The sequence below is a fragment of the Rhinolophus sinicus genome, chromosome X (genome assembly GCF_036562045.2).
Source record: "Rhinolophus sinicus isolate RSC01 chromosome X, ASM3656204v1, whole genome shotgun sequence".
In the NCBI taxonomy this organism is placed as follows: Eukaryota; Metazoa; Chordata; class Mammalia; order Chiroptera; family Rhinolophidae; genus Rhinolophus; species Rhinolophus sinicus.
Window position 1 is genome coordinate 33806848 of NC_133768.1, and position 26002 is coordinate 33832849.

The 26002-nt window shown below is 36.3% G+C and overlaps 1 protein-coding gene across 15 annotated transcripts in view; it reads right to left on the bottom strand.

Moving 5' to 3' along the window:
• CASK (calcium/calmodulin dependent serine protein kinase) overlaps window positions 1–26002 on the bottom strand; it is a 358208-nt gene that overhangs the window by 70712 nt on the left and 261494 nt on the right. For 11 of the 15 annotated variants that reach the window (XM_019747873.2, XM_019747872.2, XM_019747868.2 and 8 more), the window contains exons 10-12: window positions 16206–16305; window positions 12496–12513; window positions 3359–3480 (exon numbers count right to left, since the gene is read on the bottom strand). In XM_019747873.2, coding sequence (XP_019603432.1) covers window positions 3359–3480; window positions 12496–12513; window positions 16206–16305 — 240 coding nt within the window. The remainder of the gene's footprint in view (window positions 1–3358; window positions 3481–12495; window positions 12514–16205; window positions 16306–26002) is intronic. The other 4 variants (XM_019747875.2, XM_019747874.2, XM_019747869.2 and 1 more) reach the window with 1 other exon arrangement.

Genomic DNA, 26002 nt, shown 5'->3' on the forward strand with positions numbered 1-26002 from the left:
GAAACAAAAAACCGAAACAATGCAAATCTAAGCTTGGGATATAGAACATTAGAATGAAGAAAAACTAATGGTCAAAGTTGGAAAAGCTTCTTCTCAAGAGTTGGTCATATCATGTTCCTTTTTTGTGCCTACTCTAAACATTTAAATATTAATTTAAATTAAAAAGAATTTAATGGGGCGGCTGGTTGGCTCAGTGGTTAGAGCGCAGTGCTCACACCAAGGTCGTCGGTTCGATTCCCACATGGGCCAGTGAGCTGCGCCCCCCCCCCAACTAGATTGAAGGCAATGACTTGACAAGGAGCTGATGGGTCCTGGAAGGGCACACTGTTCCCCAATAAAAAAGAAATTAAAAAAAAATTTAATAGCTAGATTTCTGTATGTGGCAGCCACTTGAATTCTTCATTGATTACATTATTGGTAATGCAGTCTGTTAGCTCTGCAACAAGAGCTTAATGAACTGTATTTATGGGCTGTTGGTTATGAGGGCATATTCTAATGATGGCTTAGGTCATTCATGATTAAGCTTTCATTGAAGGACAGCTCAGTTTCGTTCTTCAGAACCAAATGCATCCCAACCCTGTCCAGTCATTTCAGGAGGGAAAAGGGGTTCCCATGCAGCACTTGTCTGCCAAATTCTGCAGACATGGTGTCACTTTACTGGGCACAATTCATTTTCAGTCCCCCATCTCCTTTTCAAGGAGCAGATGCTGATACTGCAGATACAACTTTACAATTCATAAACATCCAAGAGAAGTTTAAGCATGTTTTTCCTCACTAAAATCTGAGTCTCTTCTGAAGTTGTAACAGTGTCTACCCAAGAATGCAGCAGTTATTCAAAAATAAATGTTTCCAGTGAGGTCTGCGAAGTTCATCATTGGGCAATAACTGGCAGCCTGGCTCAGCTCCACAGTCCAGTCTGTGTCCGACCATCCTCCCCTCCTTGTAAAAACTAGCAATGTTCTTGCATTTCCCCTGCGGTTTCATGCTTGCAGTGCTCAGACACGTTGTTACGTTAGTAAGAAAAATGCAACTTCAAAAACCAATTTGGGCTTCTCTGAGCCTTTAAATGACAAGAAGTCCTTGATCTAAAGAAGGTCAGTGAATCTTAGGAAAGACCTAACCACTGACTATACTTAAATAACCCAAATCTCCATGCTCTGCTGCAGTTTCTTTCATATATCCTGCATACGAGTTCTAGTAAAGGGTTGACTTCTATGGGAAATTGACAATTGGGAAAACTTTCTGCATCATATGAAGCAATGAAAGAACAATAGATATTTAAACAACCAATGAATAGAGGTCAAACTTTGCTTCAAATAGCACATAACAATGACAACCATGATGATGATGATGAAAAAGAAGGAGGAGGAGAAGAAGGAGGAATGCTAGCAATTATCCATAAAATAGAACGAATTTCAAAGGTTTTTGGTACCTAAGTAACAGTTATTTGAAATGAACTTAATCTGAAATATCCTCAAATTACTTGAGATAAATTACACTAAAGAGAAGAGCTATTTCCTTATCTTCCTGAGCACATTTTTAGCTTTATGAGGCAAAATTGACAAATACAATTATAAGAGGATTTCCACAATCAAGTTAATTAACACATCCGTCACCTCACATATTTTTTTTTTTGGATGAGAACACTTAAGTCTACTCTCTTAGCAAATTTCAATCACACAATACAGTATTGTCAACTATAGTCACCATGTGCTACTTTAGATTCTCAGGCCTGATTCATCTTATAACTGAAAGTCTGTACCCTTTTACCAACTTTTCTCCATTTCCCCTATCTTTGCAGCCAGGGGCAACCATCATTCTACCATTCTACTCTGTTTCCATTTTTCCCCCCTAAGATTCCACGTGTAAGTGATACCATGCAGTATTTGTCTTTCTCTATATGGCTTATTTTACTTTTAAAAACTATGTTTCCCAGCTCTTTTGCAGCTGCGTAGGCATGTAACTAGTACTTGCTAATGGAATGTGGGCAAAAGTGATATAGTCCATTTCCAGCCTTGACCCTGAAAAAGTCTCCATTTTCTTTCATTAGCTAGCTGGGTGTAAAGAATGCAGTGGAAGATTCCAAAGCCCTGGGGGATGGCAGTGGAAGATACCTGAATCCATGAATGACTATGTGGAAGAGACCTCCCTCATCCACTTGCATTAGACGGTGATGTGAGCAAGAATAAAATAAAAAAGTCAAACTAATTTTAAAAATTTGATAATTAATTTGATTTGACCAAATTTATGGAAAGAAACAATTGCTAGTTAGATTCCTATGACTGCGCTTAGGGGGAAGTTGAAATGTAATGCAACACTCTCAGCTTAGTTTTCCCCAAACTAGTCCTCATTAATTTGACAGGATTGTGAATAAAAGTTCTGTGCCAAAATTAGTTTGAAAAATACTCTTAATCAGATTTCTTTGCTACAGGACATATCAGGGGTGTTAATATACTAACATCCATTGTAACTCTATACAAAGGGAATAAAGTACGTAGCATTTCCCACACTTATTTAGTCAATCAATAATTTAGCCAATAAATTTAAGATCACCCCCCCCCATGGCAACACCCATCACCATCTCCCAGAGCAATATTCTGTAGAATCCATTCTGGGAAATTTTCCTTTAATTTGCATCATATGGTGCATTGATCAGAGTTGACACCAAAAATTACAGGCACCCCAAAGCAAATATCATTCTCTTAAGGAACATTTTTCTTGTAAAAAGACTAATATGTACTAGTAGACTAATATACGCTAAGAAACTTTTCACTGCTGAAGTGGTCCAAGTTCTCTCAGAAAGGCATTTTCCTTAAATGTGACTGAAATGAAGGTACATGTGAATTGTCAGCTTCTGATTTTTCTTTGCATCTCAATCCGCTGTCAATGTAGCCTGTCAAATTTAATATTGGAGTATATTCTTATGTTTTAAGAAGACACTGAGTCTATAAAAACTGGCAATAATAAATATGAAATGTGTGAACACAGTCCATTGCACAATATCTTACTGTCTTTTCTCTCTCCTATATTCATGCTTGAGGTGCAGTGTTTTAAAACAATGTTTAAAGCAATAAAAAGTAATCAAAGCTAAGGTCAATGGATTCTTTTAACAGAGATACACACACATACATACACATAATTTTTCACTGTGACTTGTTAGGCTGTATTGCATTTGTGCTATATACAACATAGCACTTTATTTCAATTATGAATCTGTGATGGATGATTTCCCACATTTCTCTCAGACTTAAGGCAACTGAAAAGGACTGTTATGATGGACATCTGCAAATTCATGTAAAGTAAAAACGGTATGCTAAACATTCAACTTACCAAAAAATTAATGAAAAGAAAGACTTACATCTAGTAGTGTGTGAAGATGCTGATCCTGGAAAACACTGTGTAGAAAATCTAAGTCCTTTTCACTGCAGTCTGTAAGTGCATGAATTTCTTCCAGGCTGTCTAGCACCTGTGAGACTGCTCCTAAGGGGAACAAACAGAAAAGAAACAGCCAGTACAGAAAGTCAATGTCAAACTAACCTTTGTAACCTAAATCTTGCACTTCGGAACAATGGACTAACAAACAGAACTTCAAAGGTTAGTATCTGTAGTGAAGGATAGACTTAAATGAGTTTCATATCACTGAAGGAGAGAGTATTTTCAGTGAGTTTACGTTCTTAATAATGTATTGTATGCTCCTCATTTTTCAAAGTAAATGGAAGCTTGTCTTACGCGAATTAAGGAAATTCATCAACTCTAATTGAGTTAGAAGATCTGGGTGCAGCAAGTTATATACATCAGAAGAATGTGGGTTCCATGACCCCATGATGTTTTGCAGTATTACAGAAATAACACAGGTGAACCTTTCACACACATGCATTCCATCAAGAACAGAAGGAAGGTAAAGCTAACTGTAGATCTTAGGGACAAACCTTCAAAACGGGAGCTCCTGTGGTGTAAAACAGGCTTCTTAGGATTTTTAAGGCTCAAACTTAAGTTAACAAATATCCTAGTCCATTCTTTTTCCTTCCTTTGCATACAAAATCAAGAGAACCAAGTTGTTCTCAGTCCATTGGGCCTTTTTTTATTCAGAAGACAAAGACAAAGGGTAAGTACACTGATTGACACTTCCAAATATCATATTAAATATTAGGGCAGATCATTTTTGCATGGCAAAGCAAATGGTAGTGTGGTCACTTTCTTTACATTTCCTTTTATAACCAGGAATTCTGAGAGGTATCAGCTGGCAAGATACATACTGAATAGTAACGAAGTCACTTACACAGACTTAAAGAAATGATTAGGCTACGTACTCTGCAGACAACTTGTACATACATACCTACTCCAGAGAAAGAAAAGAACTCTGAGAGGCGAGGCTTCAGAATATTAGCATACATGGTTAGAGAAATTCTAACAATAAGAGCCTCATTGCACAATTAAGTCTTGGATCAGTAGTTTTCAACCAGAGGCGATTTTGCTCCCCAGGGGGGACATTTGGCAATGGCTGGAGACATTTTTGGTTGTCACAATTGTGGTGGTGGGGAACAGGTTGTGCTACTGTCATCTAGTGGGTAGAGACCTGGGATGCTATTAAACATTCTACAATGCCAAGGACAGCTCCCTACCCCCAAGAAAGAACTATGCAGCCTAAAATGTCAATAGAAACCCTGCTTTAGATAAAGATAAAAATCTCGAATCTTTCTGTTCTAGAACTCTGTGCTGTTTCTAATTACTTCTGGTCTTGGACTTTATCCATTTGCATACACTTATTGGTGAGAATGTAAATGAGTACCACTGTTTCAGAAAGCAATCTGGTAACATACACCCAAGAGCCTTAAAAATGCTCATGCACTTTCAGAAATACCATTTACAAAAACCCAACTTAAGAAAAAAATAGAAAATGTAGAAAAATATTTATTTATAAGGATATTTATCATATAAGATGGAAAAATAGCTGATAGAGAATGATTGCATAAATTATAGACCATCCATATAATGGAATATACAGCCAAATGAAAATTGTTTTTGAAGAATTTTAAAGACATAGAAAAAAACCTCATGATATAAAATTCAAGAAAGCAGAATAGAAAACCACATAAACTACATATTCCCAATTATGATTGAAAAAAATACACATACACAAACTCAGAAAAAACCCAGAATGAAATACACCAAAAGGGTAACAGGAATTATCTTTATTTTCCTATTTATACTTCATTTTGTTCTCATCCATATGTTCCAAGTTTTCCACACTAGAAAATAAAAGTTGCTATATAAGCAACTGCTTTGTGCAGTACTATTTAATTATATTAAAGATTTGGAGCTTAAGCCACAAGTCAAGTGGTTATCCATGTGGGAATTACTGTGGCTAATTTTTAAAAACTTTATGACTATTTATTTTGAGATCATTGCAGATTCACATGCAGTTGAAGGAAATAATACAGAGATCTCTCATCATGTACCTTCACCCGATTTCCCCCAATGGTGAGGTAACATCTTGTGAAACTCATACAACACCACAACCGAGATACTGACACTGATACAAGTCAAGCTACAGAATATTTCTGTCACCACAAGGATCCTTCCTGTTGCCCCTTTATAGTCACACTCATTTCCCAACTATCCGACCCCTCCTAACCCCTAACAACTACTAATCTGTTCTTCATTTCTAAAATTTTGTCATTTCAAGGGTGCTAAATAAATGAAAACATACAGTGTGTAACCTTTTGGGATTGGCTTTTTTGACCCATCATAATTCTCTGGCGATTCATCCAGGTTGTTGCACGTACCAATAGTTTAATCCTTTTTAATGTTGGGTCATAGTCCATGGCATGGATGTACCATAGTTTAACCATTCACTGTTGAAGGGACTGTGGATGCTTTTAAATTTTGAATAATTACACTTACCTATAAGGTGGAAATCAGTTCGCATTTCCCCTGCTATTCCTGAAAAGATTAATCTAATCGACTTCCTTCAACCTACTCTTTCAAGATTTTTACTTTGTTCTGAGTAGGAAAGAAAATCTGGAAATTAGATCAAAGCCAGCTCATTCGTCATCCCTTACTGAGAGCCTTAGAAAGCAAGAGATGATGTGAAGAAATTAGTCCCAAATGTCCCACTGAATTTCTGACACCAACACACTATCAACCACACAATTAAATGGTACCAGGTTTATAAAATTACTAAAGTCAGTTCTAAACTTCTGAACTTATGAAATTACAATAAAAAAATACCAGTGAAAATTTTTTCTGTATATTAAAAAAAATTCAACATATATCAGAAACCTAGTTATCATTTTCACTCAGTTATCTTAGTGAAATCTTATCTAGTTTTTATTGTTTCTTTCCAGCATCGCTGATGCTGATATAGTCTAGGTGGCAGTTTATTAATACTATAAGATTAAAATAAAACTACACTGTATCTAGCAAATACTAAGATAGCAAGTGGAATGGTTGTGAAGTAACTTGGCCTGTTCCAGACCAGGGACGTATCATTTGTTGGTCTGTGAACTCCCAAAGCTGTTATTCCTGTCCCACTAACATACTCCACTGGTTACTCTATGTGTGCACTTGCTCACTCTTCTTTTCTCTGTCTCATGTGAGGTCCTTAAGGCAGGTCTATATTTGATTCATTTTATAACATCCACAAAGTATTCACTGAATTAATTCAGTACTAAAGAAACATCATAATAACAGCAGCTCCCAATTCTTGAGTGTTTATTTATTATGTGCCAGGCACATCCCCAGGACAACACAGTAACGTAGATATATTACCCGACTTTTCCAGACAGGGAACTGCGCTTCGGAGAGGCCAAGGAAGGTCACAGCTCTAAGTGGCGGAATCAGGACTCAACTCCGGTGTGTCTGTCTCCGAAGTCTATGCTTTAACTGACTTACTAATTGGACATACCAGGAAACACAGGGGAAACCTTCAACAAGAAGCTACACGTGGTTTATGCATGGATGTGGAGGTGAAAAAAGAACTTGAACCCTATCGGGTCAGGCAATAACCAAAACCTTTATTGAACGTTCCTGCTTTTTGCCAGATGCTAGGCAGGGGCTTCAGAGAAAACAGGTGTAATCTCTGGCCTCGAGGAAGGGACTTTCAGGCTGCTGTGTAAAGTGCACAGCCTATTCTATACCCTGATGTAAATGTGACATAGAGGAGGTAAAAACAAAGTGGCATTGAAGAAGGCTTCCTAGAGCCTCAGAGAGGAGATGGATGAGCAGGAATTCAACACCTTCACCTAGGGTCTAATCTGCTTGTAAGGGCCCAGGGGATGCTTTGTTGGAAAGCACAAAGGCATCTGTTAGCCTATGTTTCCAGGAGGCAAGACCCAGCAGGTCAACAGTTCTATTTAACCTCCTTGAATCTGTTACCTTTTCTGAACTGATTTATAGTCTTATCTTGTACTCTAGTGTGATTAACTTTGTGAATTTCCAATCATGAAAGGAAGCATTTCCATAGCTATACTCAAGTTGCCTATTGCAAACTCGAAACGTGCCCCTAATTTTAAGTTTCTGTAATTAGGTAGGAAAATTGGTTTTTAATCAATTTTTCCTTCCTCGTTTAAAAGTGAACATATTTTTGGTCTAACTTCAAAATCTTTCTTCACCCTTGATAATTTTAACACTTTCCATTGACACCTCTTCTAGTTCTGTTATTTCTTTCTTTGGGTATGACCAGCAGAACCACAGAATACATTCTTAGTCTGATAGGCGTGTGTAATTGATTTCTGTAGTTCAGTATCAAGTCCATCAAAAAGTCCCATAATTTTTCCAATTCATTATAAAATATAAATGTATACAAAGACATTTCCAGGGCTTTCCCATTGCTATTTGTTTTAAACACAGAGGCAGCAGTAATAATTAATACCACACACACACACACACACACACACACACACACTCTTAAGCTGCTACTAATATTTATTTTGTTGATCATTACTGTCATATCTGAAAGAACTCTTCACTTTTCTCAAAAACTGAATAGGGTGTTTTTTTCTATAAGACCTTTGTATAAACTTGTAACTACCTTGAAGAAAATCAATAAATAAAGAGCACGAGTTCACCTCCTTAGAGGCCAATTTATTTAATGGCAGGATTGTAGGTATCCTATTCACATTTGCATTCCAGGCTTCACTTGCAGAGTGCTTTGTACAAAAAAACACAATAAAAACATGTTTAATTAAAATGATTTTTCCTGAGCAAATTCTGAAAAATTAAAAATAAAAGTATTATAACAAAATCACAGAAAACATTTAATTTTATAGCAGTTTCCTTAAAGTCATAGTGAAGATTATTTTAATACTTGTATTTGTATAACAGTTTATGATTTCCAAAGTGCTTTTATACTTATTACCTTATATGATTCCACAATAACCCTGTCCTGCAAGTAAGTATTTTTATATTTGAAAAATCAGAGGCTCAGCAGGGTTAAATGACCCTGGGGCCACAGCAGTGAGCAGAAGAGTGAGACCTAGAACTCAGGTCTCTAACAATCCACTCTAGACTGGCGCCCCCTGAAACCATATCGCACCCTCAACAAGGCAGCTGAATAATTTGCATTTGGTAATGAGATGATACCTAATTTCTATTCTCTCTTTAATCTCAATTCTATTTACCATATAAGGTTTATTTTCTGAGACTTTGGTCCAAACTTTCACAATGATAAATTTATTAGAAAGCAATCAAGCCTTGCCTTCAGAACAGTACTTTAATTTCTGCATGACTCATTTGGTAATAAGTTTGTATCTAAAAATTAGGTTGATAATCGAACATTTTAACTGTGAACATTTCTATTTTTTCTAAAAAATCTCACTGATACAAACAAGTTTCTCAAAAGTTTTCTGCTGCTATTATGAAATAATAGTCAAAAAAGGCATAAATCTGTCAAATGTTGTAAAACTGTCCCTGAGTCTATTTCTTTAAAGAGGAATATGCTTTTAAGGTCAATAAAAACATTGAGTCTAAAAGAATTTCATTACAAGAGTGAAAAAATTTCATAAAAAAGTTGACTGAGTAAAAATAACCTGAAGCGAGGACAGAAAAATAAATAGTAGAATGTTTAAACAAAAAAGTTCTCAAAGTAGGGTGGGTCTGTCTTAAAACTATTTCCCTCTATGTTTTACTATGAAAAATTTCAAACATATAACATTGAAAGAATTGTACTCACCACCTAGATTCTACAATTGCTAACAGTTTGTGATATTTGCAACATCAGTACACTTCACCCCTAAACACTTTAGCATGGATTTTAATATTTCTCTCTTTTTCAGGTAAAATTTACGTAGAGCGAAATATACAAATCTTAAGTGTACCATTCAATGAGTTTTGATAAATATATACACTGCCTACCCATGTATGCAGTTTTTTCAGTAACAAAGATTTGTATATGTATATTTAAAAAATTATATGTATAGTTATAAAAGCCAGTATCACTGAGAAAATTCAGCATCTGAATCTATTCTAGCTTCGTCTGAAGAGTTATTAGTAACCTCTCTTTCCTACCATGTTAGCAATCCTATTTCTACAACACTGAATCTCTACACAGACATTCATATCACCCACTCAGTCAAAGCCCCCTCTTTGCAAGCACAATAGCATTTAAAAAAAAATCTGCTAAGGTATAATTTATTAAGTTAAAATTCCCCAATTTAAGTGTACATTTTCATTACTTCAAAAAGAGTTCCCTCAGGGCGGCCAGATGGCTCAGTTGGTTAGAACATGAGCTCTGAACAGCAGGGTTGCCCGTTCCATTCCCAGATGGGCCAGTGAGCTGCGCCCTCCACAACTAGATTGAAGACAATGAGCTGCCACTGAGCTGCCAGGAGGGGCGGCGGGATGGCTCACTCAGTTGGTTAGAGCGAGAGCTCTCAACAACAAGGTTGCCAATTCAATTCCCGCATGGGATGGTGGGCTGCGCCCCCTGGAACTAAAGATTGAAAATGGCAACTGGATTTGGAGCTTAGCTGCACCCTCCACAATTAGATTGAAGGATAATGACGTGGAGCTGATGGGCCCTGGAGAAACACACTGTTCCCCAATATTCCCCAATAAAAAATTAAAAAAAAAAAAAGAGTTCCCTCGTGTTCCTTTGCAACCAATCTCTTCCCTCTACCCCTACCCCCTGGACAACACCTTTTATTCCCACTGTACAAAGCAAATTCTGGTTATCAATCAAGTTATAAGCAATAAGCAATTCTGTAATGGAAATTGTATTTTGGATTTAAGCAGCTGAGCTGTATCTAATTGAAGTTATTAAAACTTATACATGGTGATAAATGCTTTAGATTCTTTATGTATAGATTATAGTACAGATAACTTAAAATTTATTAGTTAAAAGAAGTAAACTCTCCAAATATATTCTGTTAGCGTACAGATGCTATAATTCTAATACCGTTATGCTTGTTAAAATAGTCTCTGTTTCCAAACAATAACATCATTGGGCACAAATTTGTCAAAATACTTGAAATAACATTCTGCTGGTTGTTAATGCCCATTCAAATAAAGCTTCACAACTAAGGAAAAGCACTACCTGCTACCTCCAAGATGCTTTCATTCCCAAATGACTTGATAGGTCTGCTGACTTTGTGTTTTTTAAAAGGAGAGGGGTGCTAAATCAGGAGAAACAAAAGCAGTTACATATGGGAAGAGCCTTACACTTCAACAGTCATTAACTTTTATGTGGCAGGCAGCCTCTAAGATGGCCCCCAAGATCCCTGCCTCCTGGTATTCATGCCCTTGTATAATCAATCCCTGCCCTGGAGTGTGGGCTGGACTTACTACCTCACTTGTAATGAACAGAATAGGGCAGAAGAGATAGGATGTCACTTCTGAGATGAGATTCTAGACTGTGGCTTCTGTCTTGGGCCCTCTCTCTCTTACTTTCGCCCTCCTTCTCTGATCATTCATGCTGAGGGAAGCAAGCTTCTGTGTTGTGGCCAGCCCTACGGAGAGGTCCAATAGCGAGTGAGGATCTGAAGCCTGTCAGCAACCATGTGAGTGAGTTTAGAAGAGGATTGCCCTGCAGTTGGGCCTTCACATGAGATCACAGCTCCGAACGAAGGCTTGACTGCAGTCTCATGAGATCTTGAGCCAGAGGCCCCCAGCTAAGCCATGCCCAGATTCCTGACTCATGGAAACTGAGATGCTAAATGCTGCTTTGCAGTTATTCATTGCATAGCAACAGATAACTAATATACTGTGATATTTTTATACAGTCATATGCTAGTTCACGATGTATTGGTCAACAACAGACCACATATACAATGGTGCTTCCATAAGATTATAATGGAGCTGAAAAATTCCTATTGCTTAGTGACGTCACAGCTGTCATAATGTCATAGTGCAACGTATTACTCATGTGTTTGTGGTGATGCTGGTGTAAACAAACCTACTGTGCCACCAGTCACATAAAAGTATAGCACACACTATTACACCTAGGTTTGTGTAAGTGCACTCTATGATGTCCGCACAACGATGAAATTGCCTAATGATACATTTCTGAGAACGTATCCCCATTGTTAATCCATGCATGACTGTATTAAATCTGCAGCAATTTGAGCTACAAGTAATTAATGCAACAAAATGTGACAATGAATTCAATTATTAGCTTCCAGATTTTCTAATTTATCTTTGTTTCTTATATATTTTTCCTCCAGGAAGCACAATGTTAAGGTAAAGTTTATCCTTTTGTTTTAATTGAAATTATTATTGAGATAATTATAGATTCATATGCAGTTGTAGAAATAATACAGAGATCCCTTGTATACTTTGCTCAGTTTCCCCACTGGTAACATTTGACAAAACTACAGTATAATATTACAACTGGAATACTGACATGGATGCAATCCAACCATCTTACTCAGATTGCCTTAGTTTTACTTGTATTCATTTGTGCATGTGTGTGTAATTTCTACCATACTTTTTACTTTATATTCTCACATACTCAAATTATATCCCTTTGTAATATAAATCTAGCCATTACATTATTCTTTATCAATATTCTTTCTGATGGTAAAACTTAAGAGACATGAATTCAGGAGTTTATTTCATAGCGCCATATTAATAAACTGAAAATAGTAACAGAGAGTAATAAAAACTGCTTATAGATTATGTAATTGTCGAAGGAAAATTCACTTACCCTGACAGTTTTCTTGAAAGCAAACTACAAAATAAAATGTTACCCTCTCCCCAGATTTAATGTATTTATGCTTGAAATTGAGATGTGAAATAATATTAAGTACAGTTAAAATTTTAACACTGCCTCTTTTTCCTCTTATGAAAGAAGTGAGAAGTTAATATTATTTGTATAACAATGCTTCAGGAAATCAACATATCTAAGTTTTTAGTTTATGATCAGGCAGTGTTAAAATTCATAATTAAACATCTAAACACAAACAGCCAAGGAAAAAGTCAAGCTGATTATAAACCATGCAAAGCCAAACACTTCTGCATAAAAGATTAAACCTTAGAGGAAAACAAAGGGATACCTACTTTCTGCTGCTAGAAGTCCTAGGAGGAAGGCAGCATATGGACAAACAACAAACAGTATGATTTTAGAGCAAGCAGGTTATCAAGCCACAGTTGGGCCCAGTAGATGAGCCCAGGAAGCGTGGTTCCCCAGCTGAGCCCAAAGTGAGCCCCTGTGTTCCATGAGCACATTCACTGGGACTGTTCAGGGTTTCAGTTGTCAAAACACTGGGTTCTGATTCTGACTTCTTTGATTTGAAATATGAGAACAGAATATTTCCACTTTGGACTATTAAGTAACAGAGCGTCAATGTACTGTTTATCATAAGATTAAACTCAACAAATTACAGTGAATGTATAACAGACTAATTGCAATAACCAAATATATGGTAATGGAAGGAGAACTGACTGGGTGGTGAGCACACAATGTGACATATAGATGATGTATTACAGAATTGTACACTTGAAATCTATATCATTTTACTAACCATTGTCACCCCAATAAATTTAATAAAAAATAAAATAAAAAGCATCAAATGCAAAAAAAGAAAAAAATCTCTTTTATAAAAATTGTTTTAGGTGGTGAACACACACAATGGGATTTATAGATGATGTAATACAGAATTGTACACCTGAAATCTATGTAATTTTACTAACAATTGTCACCCCAATAAATTTAAAAAATAAAAAAAATTGTTTTAGAATGTAAACAGCATACCTGAACATATATGACAAATTAGGAAGCTAGTTTGTTTTAAATTCATTTTTGAATTGTAATTTTAAATAGAATTTTGGGGGGACCGAAATAGGATTGTCAGCTTTTAATTTTGTCAAAGAAGGTCATTAAATATATCTCACAACCTACCATTTATCATCATTTCATAGAAAGAACAGAAAAGGCTTTATTTAAAGATGAAAAACAGACAGTCCATCTCAAGAAAGGGTAGTTGGTCACCTTACACTGTTCTCTCTCTAACCCCTCCTTCCGTATGCTCTCACTCGCTCCCTACAAGCACATGCTCTATGATCAGTTTTCTTTTTTTGCCATGGGCTTGAAAGAACTTTCGGGAAATGATGAAAAGTGCTTTGTGTTTTGTACTGTAAAACAAACCCATGCCAATTTAAAAAGGAAGACAGTGAAAATGATAATGTAGGGAACTTAAAATAAATGATGCAGAATTTAAAGATTAGAATTAAACAGAGAAGAATTTAGGTTTGAAAATTAATGAAAATATTAAAAAAGTAAAAATAAAATAAAAATATAGATGTGTTAATTTATGAAACTGTAAAGTTCTTATGTGAATCCAGGTAAAATACATAATAGGTCTTTTTGCAACTGACCATACAACCATTACTGTTGGTTGCAGAACAGGAAACTTGCTGGCAGATAGCTATTTGATAAATTATGCTGATAAAATATTATAATGCCTCCCTTTAAATGGCTTAGGAATTAAAAATTAATTTTAGGAACATACAAATAATTCCTGATAGCTATGTGAAAGTTAGGGAAATATTAAAATTTTATTCAAAATTTTCTTTCCTCTTTGACTCCTGAGTATATACAAACTTTCTCGTCATTTAGGGTAGGTGATCAGGTATGTACATTGCATAATAATTCGTCTATATTTTATCTGTAGCAGCTGGACAGTGCTACTTAAAGATATTTCAGAGACAGACCTTTAGCATATCAAATGAAGATATAGGCTACTTACAAAATCATTAAGATCCAGAAAATTTTTTTAAAAGACAAAAAAAAAAAAAATAGTGTGTGACTGCAAGAAAGGGAAGAAGAAACGCGAAATTGTGAGCAACACATTTGAAGGCTTTCAGGCTACCTGTAAGACAGTGTAAGACATTTCTTTTTTTTTGTTTGTTTAAAAAGCAAGTACTGTTATCAGAAACTATTTCAGCCATATCATTTAGAAGTTATACTAAAAAACAGAAAAAATTGGGCAATAAAAATGCATTTAATAGAAAATAAGCATGTCTATAACTATAGACAATTTCTTTCCCTAAAAGAAAAACCCAACTTTTCACAGAAAGGAACACTTAAGAGCTCATTAAACTCTTACTTACTAGGCAGAGGCACATATTAAGGGGCAACATTAAAGATCAGGTCTGTGAAGCTATTGCAAGGATCATACTGCTCTGTTGGCCCATTTCTAAAGGTGAAAATGGTATTAAATATATTCCAAATATGCAACTATATCATGTAGTCACAGCACAATATAAAATCATTACTGGAACCACTCCCCCTAGATAGGGTCAAGTGTAATCTAAGTATGAGGAGAGAAGAAAGAGGTTCCTAGCTAACAAACAACAACAAAAAGCTACAGGTGAAGGGAACAAAATGACCAGGAGGAAAGATATGAAACAATAGGGAGCACTGGGGAACATACCTATAAACTCAACCATGGCCTTGCCTTTCATGTGGTAAGGGCTCTGGGTAATTACTGAGTCAGAACAAGAGGAAAACAGCAAGGTCTTCTCCTCAGAGTCTCTTCTCTAAGATTCCCATTTCTGAATGTTTTTGGAAATCACCTTCACTCAAAAGAGGAAGACTCACATCCCAATTGGTAAAAGTCAAAATGAGGAACTATATAGCTGCTGGAATGGAAAACTTAATCCAGTTATTTTGTACAAGATATAAACACATGCCAATTTGTAAGAAACTCTCTCTGTGTATGTGTATGTGTATGTGAAGGTGTATGTGCACATATGTGTATAAACAGATGAAGGAAGAAGCATAAATACTGACAAATGCTCATGGTTCCAACAGGAAAGAAGCATTATTAGCACATCCATTCCTTTTATATTGCTAATTGTGAAGGACAAACAACTCATGTTTAGGAATGGCCTGGCCTTGATTCCAATGGTAATACATGAATATTGAATGAGCCAGTCCAAGGGTACAAAAATCAAATCAACAGTATCATGTCAACTACATGGCAAATACTGAGGGACTCTAATAAAAAAGAAAAACCTAGGGCAGAGGACATATGATGCAGGAGTTAAATTAATAAAGAAATACATAAATAAAATAAAAAAACTGTAACACATACATGCATTTACACGTACATATATATGGATCCTATGGATTGTTAGTGAATGATACTTGATGAAAATCTGAGCATTTTATAATATAATTTTGTGAACACTGGTGGGTTTTTTCAGGAATATCTACATTCATTTAGTCAACATAGGTAACTCTTCTATGTTCTTCTCCCTTGAATGCTTGTATACCTGTGTTATAGACTTTATAAAAAGAGAACTTGTAAATTGTTTCAAGAGATAACTCATAAGATTTACATTGAAAGATTCAATTAAAAGCAATGTTGTCCCAAAGTCTGCTCTGTTATGGTTGATGTGGGGAAAATCTTACATCAGAACATTTTGTTGAGGCAGAAGACAATCAGAAAGATTCCAAAAAATCGACTACAACGTTGGATTGGATGAAGTGCGACATTAGGTCTGAAGTAGGGAAAAAGGGAAGAAGTATTTCTGAGGTAAAAAGAAAAAAATGAAATGTTGGTTTTGGAGCAGGAGGGGAGAGCAACTTTGGTATTAAAATTAAAAGGAACCAGACATATGTAGATGGGATTTGGTTGCTGACAAACTTCCTTACCATCCCTTGGAGGAGCTGAGTAGAGTCACAGAAAAAAGTTTATTCAAAATGGAGGAGAAAGGATGTAGATACCAAATGATTCACACTGATGAATGAATGATCCAATTACCTGAGGAGGTAGGGTCTTCTGAGAAATCTGGCAACTCTTCAGGGGGATCCCCATAGAATGAGTTGAATTTGTGACTTGACACAGCTGCTAGTACTGCACCCTAAAGCAGAGATGAAAAAACATTAAAACAAATATATAAATATAAAAAGTTAACAAATGGTTATTTAAGGATTACTCAGAAAGTCAAATACACAGATGACAGCTAGAAAAGGGGTAGCTTTTAAATAATTTTGGATTTCTTCAAATCAATCATGTATGCATATGCCAGAATAATACTGTTGGAGGTGCAAAAGTATATGAAACCAATTACATCTTGAATTCAAACACGTACCACACAATGTCTCTATAAAATGATGATGCAGAAGGATGTCTAATGAAATGGAAAGAGGCTTGTGATGAACTACATAAAGAAGGTTTTAGGGCCGGCCCAGTGGCTCAGGCGGTTAGAGCTCCATGCTCCTAACTCCGAAGGCTGCCGGTTGGATTCCCACATGGGCCAGTGGGCTCTCAACCACAAGGTTGACAGTTCGATTCCTCGAGTCCCACAAGGGATGGTGGGCAGTGCCCCCTGAAACTAAGATTGAACACGGCACCTTGAGCTGAGCTGCCTCCTGGATGGCTCAGTTGGTTGGAGTGTGGGCTCTCAACCACAAGGTTGCCGGTTCGACTCCTGCAAGGGATGGTGGGCTGTGCCCCTTGCAACTAGAAAACGGTGGCTGGAGCTGGAGCTGAGCTGCGCCCTCCACAACTAAGACTGAAAGGACAACAACTTGAAGCTGAATAGCACCCTCCACAACTAAGATTGAAAGGACAACAACTTGACTTGGAAAAAAAAAAAAGGCCTGGAAGTACACACTGTTCCCCAATAAAGTCCTGTTCCCCTTCCCCAATAAAATCTTAAAAAAAAAAAGGTTTTAAAACAATCTACATTATGATCTTATTTTGGAATAAAAGATTAATATAGATATAAAAAGGCTGAACATATACACCAAACTGTTTGTAGTATTAATTATCTCTGGGAAGTAGGAATATGAGTCATTTTTCTTTAAAGCCCCCCTTTCTTTTTGTTAACAATGACTATGTGTTACTCCTGTACAGTATTTCTCAATCAGGCCACAGAGCAGAATCAACTACACGTGACTCTTTTAAACCACATGCATAGCCTGCCCTGATTCCTAGTTGAGAATCACTGACATATTGAGTGCAGGACATCCCTTAGGACGCTGGGTGGAAAAAGGTTGGGAATTATTGCTTCAGTAACAAGAAGAACGCTAACAGTTATTTTGTAAAAGTGTTCAATTCTGCGAGTGTTAGGTGTAGGGCAAAATATCTGGGTGTGTTCCTTGGCTCTGGCACTTTCCAGCTGCGTGATGTTACTTGAGTCAATCATTTAACCTTTTGGGGTTTTCTCCTTTGTAAAGTGAGAATAGTAAAACCGACTTAACTTACCTTATAGGATTGTCAAAAGTCATTATGTATATGAAAATGCTTTGTAAACTGTAAAGCATTTTGTAAATGCAAATGATTACTAACCCTACTAATCTACTGCTAGAACATGAGCACAGCCTTTTTCTGGTCTAGGAAGAATTGCTCATTTAGGTAGTCTAAGTATCAGTTCACTGAAGTAGTCTTAAGTCTAAATTTTAAATATTGAACTCTTGGATTATTTTTTGAAAAGGAAGATAAATCTTTCATGTGTGTAGGCATTTATTAAATACATGGAAACAGTAATAGAAATACATTTCCACAAAATTAAATTTTTTTGGGGGGCATGTTAGGGTTTCTTTCTATAAACAGAAATTGAAAAAGAGACAGACTGCAGAAAGGGAAGAGCAAAAAGCAGAAAAGTGATCTTGATACCATGCCAGGCAACTTTTTAGATTTGCAAAAGTCTAGGGTTAATGCAGGAGAGGTTCTTATGTGGAATTTTATGGTCAGCTACCACGATAAAAAACAGTACTGAATGCTGAGTTCTTCTTTCTACAGTAGAAGCTTATTTCACTTTACGTATTATACATGTTCCCTAAAAAGTGGGTGGGAATGGAATTTTTACAAATCAAATCATATGCTTCCCACACACTGAGATTAAAATTTTAGAGATGTTTTATTTTTATTTCCAAATGAAGATTCAATTGAGTTTCTTTTTTAAATTAAATTTATTGGGGTGACATTGGTTACTTAGATTATATAAGTTTCAAGTGTACAATATTATAATACATTATCAGTATATTGTATTGTATGGTCATCATTCAAAGTTAAGTTTCCCTCTGTCACCATATATTTGACTCCCTTTGCCCTCTTCAACTTCCCCATCCCCCCTTTCCCTCTGGTATATGGTAGTTTTATGTTTCAAGGCCTGTTCTAGTTACTACTGTAGTCAAAGATCTAGAAATACTTATACTACTAGAAAAGCACTATTTAAAAAAGCCCTGAGAGGTAAATTCTTTTGAAATAATAGTAGCAAGTTCCTAATTTATCTGTTTTATGGCTAGCAGTTTTGTTTATTTAGTTCTTTAAACTCAGTGACTGCATGTGGTTTGAATTTTCAACACAAAGCTATTAGGTAATACGGCAAAATGGTTCCAAAACACTTTATGGATTTCGAGAATTTTATTAGAATTGGAGTCAACTTTAGAGATGATTCATTCTAAGAGACTCATTCTGTTGATGAGGAAACAGGTTCAGAGAGGCTTAGCAACCTGTTAAGGTTGCTGCCAACTTTGAGATAGAATCAGTAGTAGGCAGAATTGAGGTCCTCTAACTATGCTCCACAGTTCAAGGGTTTTTACTATTCTAGGTGTCAACAATCTTTGTCTGTAAAGGGTCAGACAGTAAATATTTTAGGCTTGAAGGCAATGACTCAACTCTGTCATTGTAGTGTGAAAAGCAGCCATAGACAATATGTGCATGAATGTTCATGCTGTGTTCCAGTAAAACTTTATATATAAAAATCGGTGGTGGGCTAGATTTGACTTCCAGGCAGTAGTTTGCTAACCCCTTGTACTACATTACTACTATTAAAGAGCTCAGATCTTATACAAGTAGTTCTTCAAACTTCCTACTTTATTAAATCCTTAATAAATAAGTTTTCTATCTAATTTAGTAGGTATACTTTAGTATGTTCTGAGAGTAAAACATATCAATTTCGAGTTAAGGAGACTATTCACAAGCTGTTAAGATAACTAATACTAAAGATGCAATTTTCTAAGCCAATTAACCTAGAAAGGAGAAGGCAGATTCTAAATGCAAAGAAAAAGAGAACTACAAGGAATTAATTCTTAACTTAATCATAATTATAGTTCATATGCCAAACATCAAAATGGAATGCTCTCAGCTAGATGATTGTGTGTCTCATTTAAGGAAGTGGAAAACAAGAAATGGGTTAGCTCAGACTTCTGCTATGTTAAACTACTAAATGAACTTAAGAAGGCAACAAAATTATTAAGTAAGGAACACAGGAGTTGAACACACGTATAACTGACTTGAAGACAACAGCAAAAAAACCAATGTGTACTCCCTTTTTGGTGCCCCCTAACTGAGCTCAGAAACAAGCACCATGAAGCTTGATAGACACAGGGCAGGTACACTTTAACAAGTCTAAATACAAAATACACAAGTATAAGATGTAGAATAACTGGCATTGTACCCAAATGGCAAGGTAACACATAGTTATAATATAATATACTGAGGGGGAAAAGCCCAGCACAGGGACATACAAATATGAATGTGACACAGAATTCAAGAGAGGGTCATCTTAATAGGATGCAGAACACTGAACTCAAAGCCTTAAACTTGGAAAGGGTGAGGCTGAACAGAGGTAACTAAAAGGCTAGAAAATCATTTCAAGGTAGAGATGTTAAAGGATTTGGGTCGATTACATTTAAGAATTAAGTCCTAGATGATGAGATCATAGATTCAATCAGAACTTTTGATCTCTCTCCACATAATTACAGCCAAAGTTATCATTTGGCTGTAACTATATGGAGAGACTATGAAGTTATCATAGTCAGCATAGCCTATATAGATATGATACTCAAGCATAACCTAAACACAGGTCTAAAACCTGGAATTTCATAACATTAAGTCAGGATATACTAATGAAGGAGGCCATGCTATCTTCTCTGAAGAAAACTAAAAATGAGATTTATAAGCGTAGTAGACATGGCTATAGTTAAGAGCAATTGCATGGCATAGATATCTTAGGAATCCTTTTAGTCTATGAAAAAGTACTTTATAAAGATGGTCTTTAGAAGCCACACTGCCTAACTTAGGAAGTAATAAATTCTACGTTTCAGAATCAAATTAATAGAACTGCTTTGTAAAATCAATGTAGGAGGATCAAAATCACTTTAATTATGATTTATGCAACTGCTCATATCAGAATAACAGTTTTCAGTTTTTAGACTCAAAGATGCCTTTCAGATACTAGATTTACTGCTCTGAGTAGCTGGAGCCCACAACTGCTATGCTAACCTACTGCCTCTACACAAACCCTCATGACATGAAAAGACTACATAAATGTTGGCTTTTATTAGGGCACAAAGGTTCTTGAGAAATCCTTAAGTTAGTTCTCGTCGAATTAATAGAAAGGGGACAAATGCCAAAAGGCAGCTATTAGAGCTTCCTGGTTGACCTTTCAAAAGGTGCTGCACAGGCGTAATCATTGCTCTCAGAGGTGCCAATACTCCAGACAGCGGTGTTGTACAATACTAGAACTTTCTGCAGTGAGAGAAATGTTCTATACCTGTGTTATCCAATACAGTGGTCATAAGCCACATGGGGTACTGAGCACTTGAAATGTGGCTACTGCAACTGAGAAATCAAATTCAAAATTTTATTTAATATTAATAAATTAAAATTAAAATCTAAGTAGCTACATATGGCTAGTGGCTACTGCATTGGATAGTGCAGCTCTATAAAGTACTGGAAAACAGGATTCCTTAAACAACCTTTTTCTAGTTCTGCAAAGCTCAGGAATCCAAGAGACCAATGAGTAAGTCAGAGAAGCATGCAGGCTATACTTTTGCAATTTGCAAAATCAATAAAGGAAAATTATAGAAAGTCATCAGAAATCTCCCTCACTTTCTATATATACAAGGAACAAATGATTTCCCTTAAATTGAATCACATGGATTCAACTCACCATGTCCTGAACTGATTGCAATAAACTTACCCAAATAAAGAATCTTGCTTCTATTTATATAGAATTTCTTCAACATACTTCACTGTGGGGAAATCTGCTCTCTAGACATAGAAATAACTCATGAAGCAAAAGGCATGATTTCTAGAACAGATTCCCTCCTGAGCCTCTTCCCTAGGTAGACATGCTCAGACCCTCACAGACACGCCCCTAGTGCTCTCCCCACCTTTCCATCCTACCCTTGCTCAGCAACTCCTTCAAGTAGAGGACAGCCAGGGTGAGTACAGGTGTGGCTCCTTAAGGAACACACAGAGCACAGATTTTCTAGACAGCCTAGACTGCACAGCCTGTCCCATGCATTTTCTCAAACTGGGCTTTTCCCCCTCAGTTTGAGAAAATATGATCTTCATATCTAGTCCCCTGCTCAGGCCTATGTAGTTTATTAAAGAAAGTATTGTTTCTAAAGGATTTTTAAAAACTGAAATATTGAAATTCTAGAGCTTAGTATGAAATAAAAGAGTGAAAAAAAAAGAACCCCAACATATGAAATGTCTGGTAACCAAAATGGGGAAAAAATTTTCCATCGTAATTTACAGATGCAAAAATAAAATAATGACATAAAGAAAAATAAAAAGAAGTGTGTGATAATAATTCAAATCACATGCAGGGTTCCATAAACTTTTTTAAATCTACAGTTTGAAACACAGTCTGAAAATGATGTTAATGCTTCTAATTATCCAAATAATTTTCTCATTAGGGATTTGTTGTCTCCTGCAGCCTGCTGAAGAGATTAAATGCCAAAATGAAAGTACAAATATGGAAAGGAACAATTTCTGACTGTTTAGTATTGATACTACTATAACCAGTCATAAGTAATCATCTTGAAATTTCAGCAAAGTAAAATGAATAATGTGTTATATTTTGGCATAGACTAGTTTTACAAAACTTACTGAATGAGAAAAAGGTTCAATTGTGAAAACAATAAATTCACCATCAAAAATACCTGTTTGGGTAAAAACCTTTTGGAGGGCAAGTTAGTTACAGAGATAAAAAATCTTGGGGCGGCTGGATGGCTCAGTTGGTTAGAGCGCGAGCTCTCAACAACAAGGTTGCCAGTTCAATTCCCCACATGGGATTGTGGGCTGTGCCCCCTGCAACTAAAGATTGAAACCGGCAACTGGACTTGGGGCTGAGCTGCGCCCTCCACAACTAGACTGAAGGACAACAACTTGGAGCCGATGGGCCCTGGAGAAACACACTGTTCCCCAATATTCCCCAACAAAAAAACCCCCAAAAAAACCCCTTAAGTACATGTATAAACTTTGATGCCAACAATTTCAGTAGCAGAGAACTTACCCTAAGAATATAATCAGAGCTGTACAAAGATTTATTAATGAAAATAGCCAATGCAACAGTATTTATGGCCATGAAAAACTGGAAGCGATCTCCTTGTCATTGAATTATAGTCGTAAGCACATATGATGGATTTTTCTGGAACCATTACAGTTTGTTCTTTAGAGTAGTAACTCTCAATAAGGTGGACATATCACAGTCACCTAAGGGGCTTTCCAATAAAGATGCACCCCTCTAACCTCCTGCATGCCTAGGGCTGAGGGAGGGAGGGGTGACATCTTGGGTGAGCTGAGTGGTGTAGTTAGCCACTGTTACTATGGTACCGCGGCATATCCTTCAAGTGTGCCAAAGTGAAAGCCAGTATTTAAGAATATTTTGTCTCATGGCTTAAAAAATGTGGGTTATGTGAAATCTACATAACATAAAAGTCACCATTTTAAAGGGTACGATTCAGTGATATTTAATAGATTCAAAATGCTATGTGGCCACCACTTCTGTCTAGTTTCCAAAACATCTTTATATCTCCCACCCACCCCAATCCCTATACCTATTAAGCAGTCACTACTCAGTGCCAGGAAATTACCAATTTGCTTTTTCTCTCTATGGATTTATAGATATAAATACCTATTCTCTATATTACAAATTAATGGAATCATCCAATAGGTAGCCTTTTATGTCTTTTACTGTATGTGGATATCAAACTGCCCCAGCACCAGTTGTTGAAAAGACTTTACCTTCCCCATTGAATTGCCTTGGCAACTTTTGTTGAAAATCAACTGACCACATATATGTGTTTATTCCTGAACTCTTAATTCTGTTCCACAATCTACATGCCTATCCTCATACCATACTGGCATCACAGTGTTCTGATGCCTGTAGCTTTATAGTAAGTGTTGAAATTGGAAAGTATGAGTCTTCCAACTTTGTTCTTTCTTACAGATTGTTCTGGCTATTCTAGGTCCTTTGCATTTCCATATAAATTTTGGGATCAGTTTGACAATATCTGCTAAAACTTTGATAGGGATTGTGTTGAATCTATAGATCAATTTGGAAAGAACTATTATTTTAATACTATTGAGTCTTCCGATTCACGAACATTAAATATCGCTCCATTTAGTTAGATTCTCTTTAATTTCTCTCAGCAATGTTAGTTTATAAGGCTTATACTTCTTTTGTTAAATTTGTTCTTAAGTAGTTCATCCTTTTTGATGCTATTGTGAATGGAATTGTTTAATTTTAAGATTGTTCATTGCTCATATATAGAAACACAATTCAATTTTATATATTGATCTCATATCCTATGACCTTGCTAAACATGTTATTTCTAATAGTTTCTTTTTGAAGATTCCTTAGGATTTTCTATATACAGGATCATGTCATCATGTAAACAAAGGCAATTTTACTTTCTTTCCAATCTGGATGCCTTTTATTTTGTTTTCTTGCCTGACTGCACTTGAGCCTGAGTGTTTGTATTTTTATTAAGTTCCTAAGTGATGGTGATGCTGCTGGTCTGGGGAATTGCACTTGGAAAGCCAGTGCTCTAAAGAATGTATATCACACAATGGATATGATACTAGAGGAGAATAATGGAAGAGAAGTGAATGCTATATCACAAGTATAAGATCCTTTCTTTCTAGATACTGTGAAGGAAAATGATCTAAATGGTCAGAAAAATCTAAGCATAGTTATTAATATTTTGGAAGAAATACAGAAATAGAGATTATCCAGTGAAAGTTTTCGTGGTCTACACATTTTTAAATAGCCTTTAAAAAAACCTCAAAATGTTAACGTCAATGACTGGGAAAAAAGTTAAAATGGTGTGGAGTGTCCACTGAAGAATTACAGTTATTTATAAATAGAGTACCAAATCAAAGTTATTAACACTAAAATCATAATAAAACAAATAAAAACAATAATAATATTAATAGCCAATAATCTCGATGGAGCACTTATGACTAACAGGTAGTATGCTAATTGCTGTAATATTAATTCATTAAAACCTTACAACCCTATGAGTTAGCTATTATCATTATGATAAGGAAGTTGAGACACAGAGAATTTAAGCTTGTTCAAAGTTATACAACGTGTGTCAGAGCCAGGATTCACCCCAGGCAATGTAGGTCCAGAGCCCACTCCTTCCCATAATACTGTATTCCTTCTCTTTCTTCTTGCCACCAACAATAAAAATGTCCTACCTCTAAGTAACAAAAGTAATTTTGTCCTGCTTTCTGAGAACTTTCTTTTTAATCATTTCAAAGGGAGTCATAAAAATTTAGTTGCTGCCCACCATTTGAGAAGCTTGAAAATAGTGTCTGGATAGAAGTTATGGGTGCCTAGCCGTTCGTTTGTGAAAATAAATTGTGTGGTGGGCTCTGGAAGCCAGGGAAATTGCAATCTCTGTTCTAGAAGCTTACAGGAGAGGCAGAATGAGGAGAATTAGTTCCCTGAGGAGGGTAAGTGTAACATGCTTTAACCAGAGTGGCTGAATCACTCAAAGGAACACAGCCGTGGCAGAAGGAAAAACAGTAAATGCTGATGTTCCTAATTCTAGATTGTTTGGTGGGTCTTGAAACTTTAAATATCCTTGCAAAGGGATGTGGTAAATTCACATGACCCCTTTCTGCTGTGACAGCTTGGCCCTGTCCAAATGAATCTTAGTCACCACTTTGGCTATTTTAGGCCCAAGTCTGATTTTGTGGCACTGGGAGAAATACAGCGTATGTTTCTTGTGATGGAGCAAACCTGAGCCCTGTATTTGGTCAATGAAACGTTCAGCCCCAAAGAGAGTAATGTCACATAGGCCAAAGCAGCATTAGAGTTACGAAGACTTTAGGGAAGAACTGAAAAAGAAGCATAATTAATGGATTCTTTGCGGGGGTTGTGGGGTAGGGAGGAAACTAACTTTAAAAACAGCTGACCAAAATTCACTTTGGATAATAAGATTTTTTCTTTTGTAGGCGACACTGGTTTGGGTGTATACCAAAACAAAGAAATAAAAGTCCTGGGAAACTTCTTGGGGCGCCATATTAATAACTATTTTTGCCAAAGACTTTTAAAGCAAAGAGAGAAGAGCCAGTTTGAATCTCTGCTCTAAAAACAACTGGGAGAAAGACTTGACTGGGAATAACCATCACCCAACAATGGCATGTTAAAATTTCCCTTGCTCTGGGGCCAGCCCGGTGCTTCAGCTGCTTGGAGCTCCACGCACCTAACGCCGAAGGCTGCCGGTTTGATTCCCACATGGACCAGTGGGCTCTCAACCACAAGGTTGCCGGTTCAATTCCTCGACTCCCACAAGGGATGG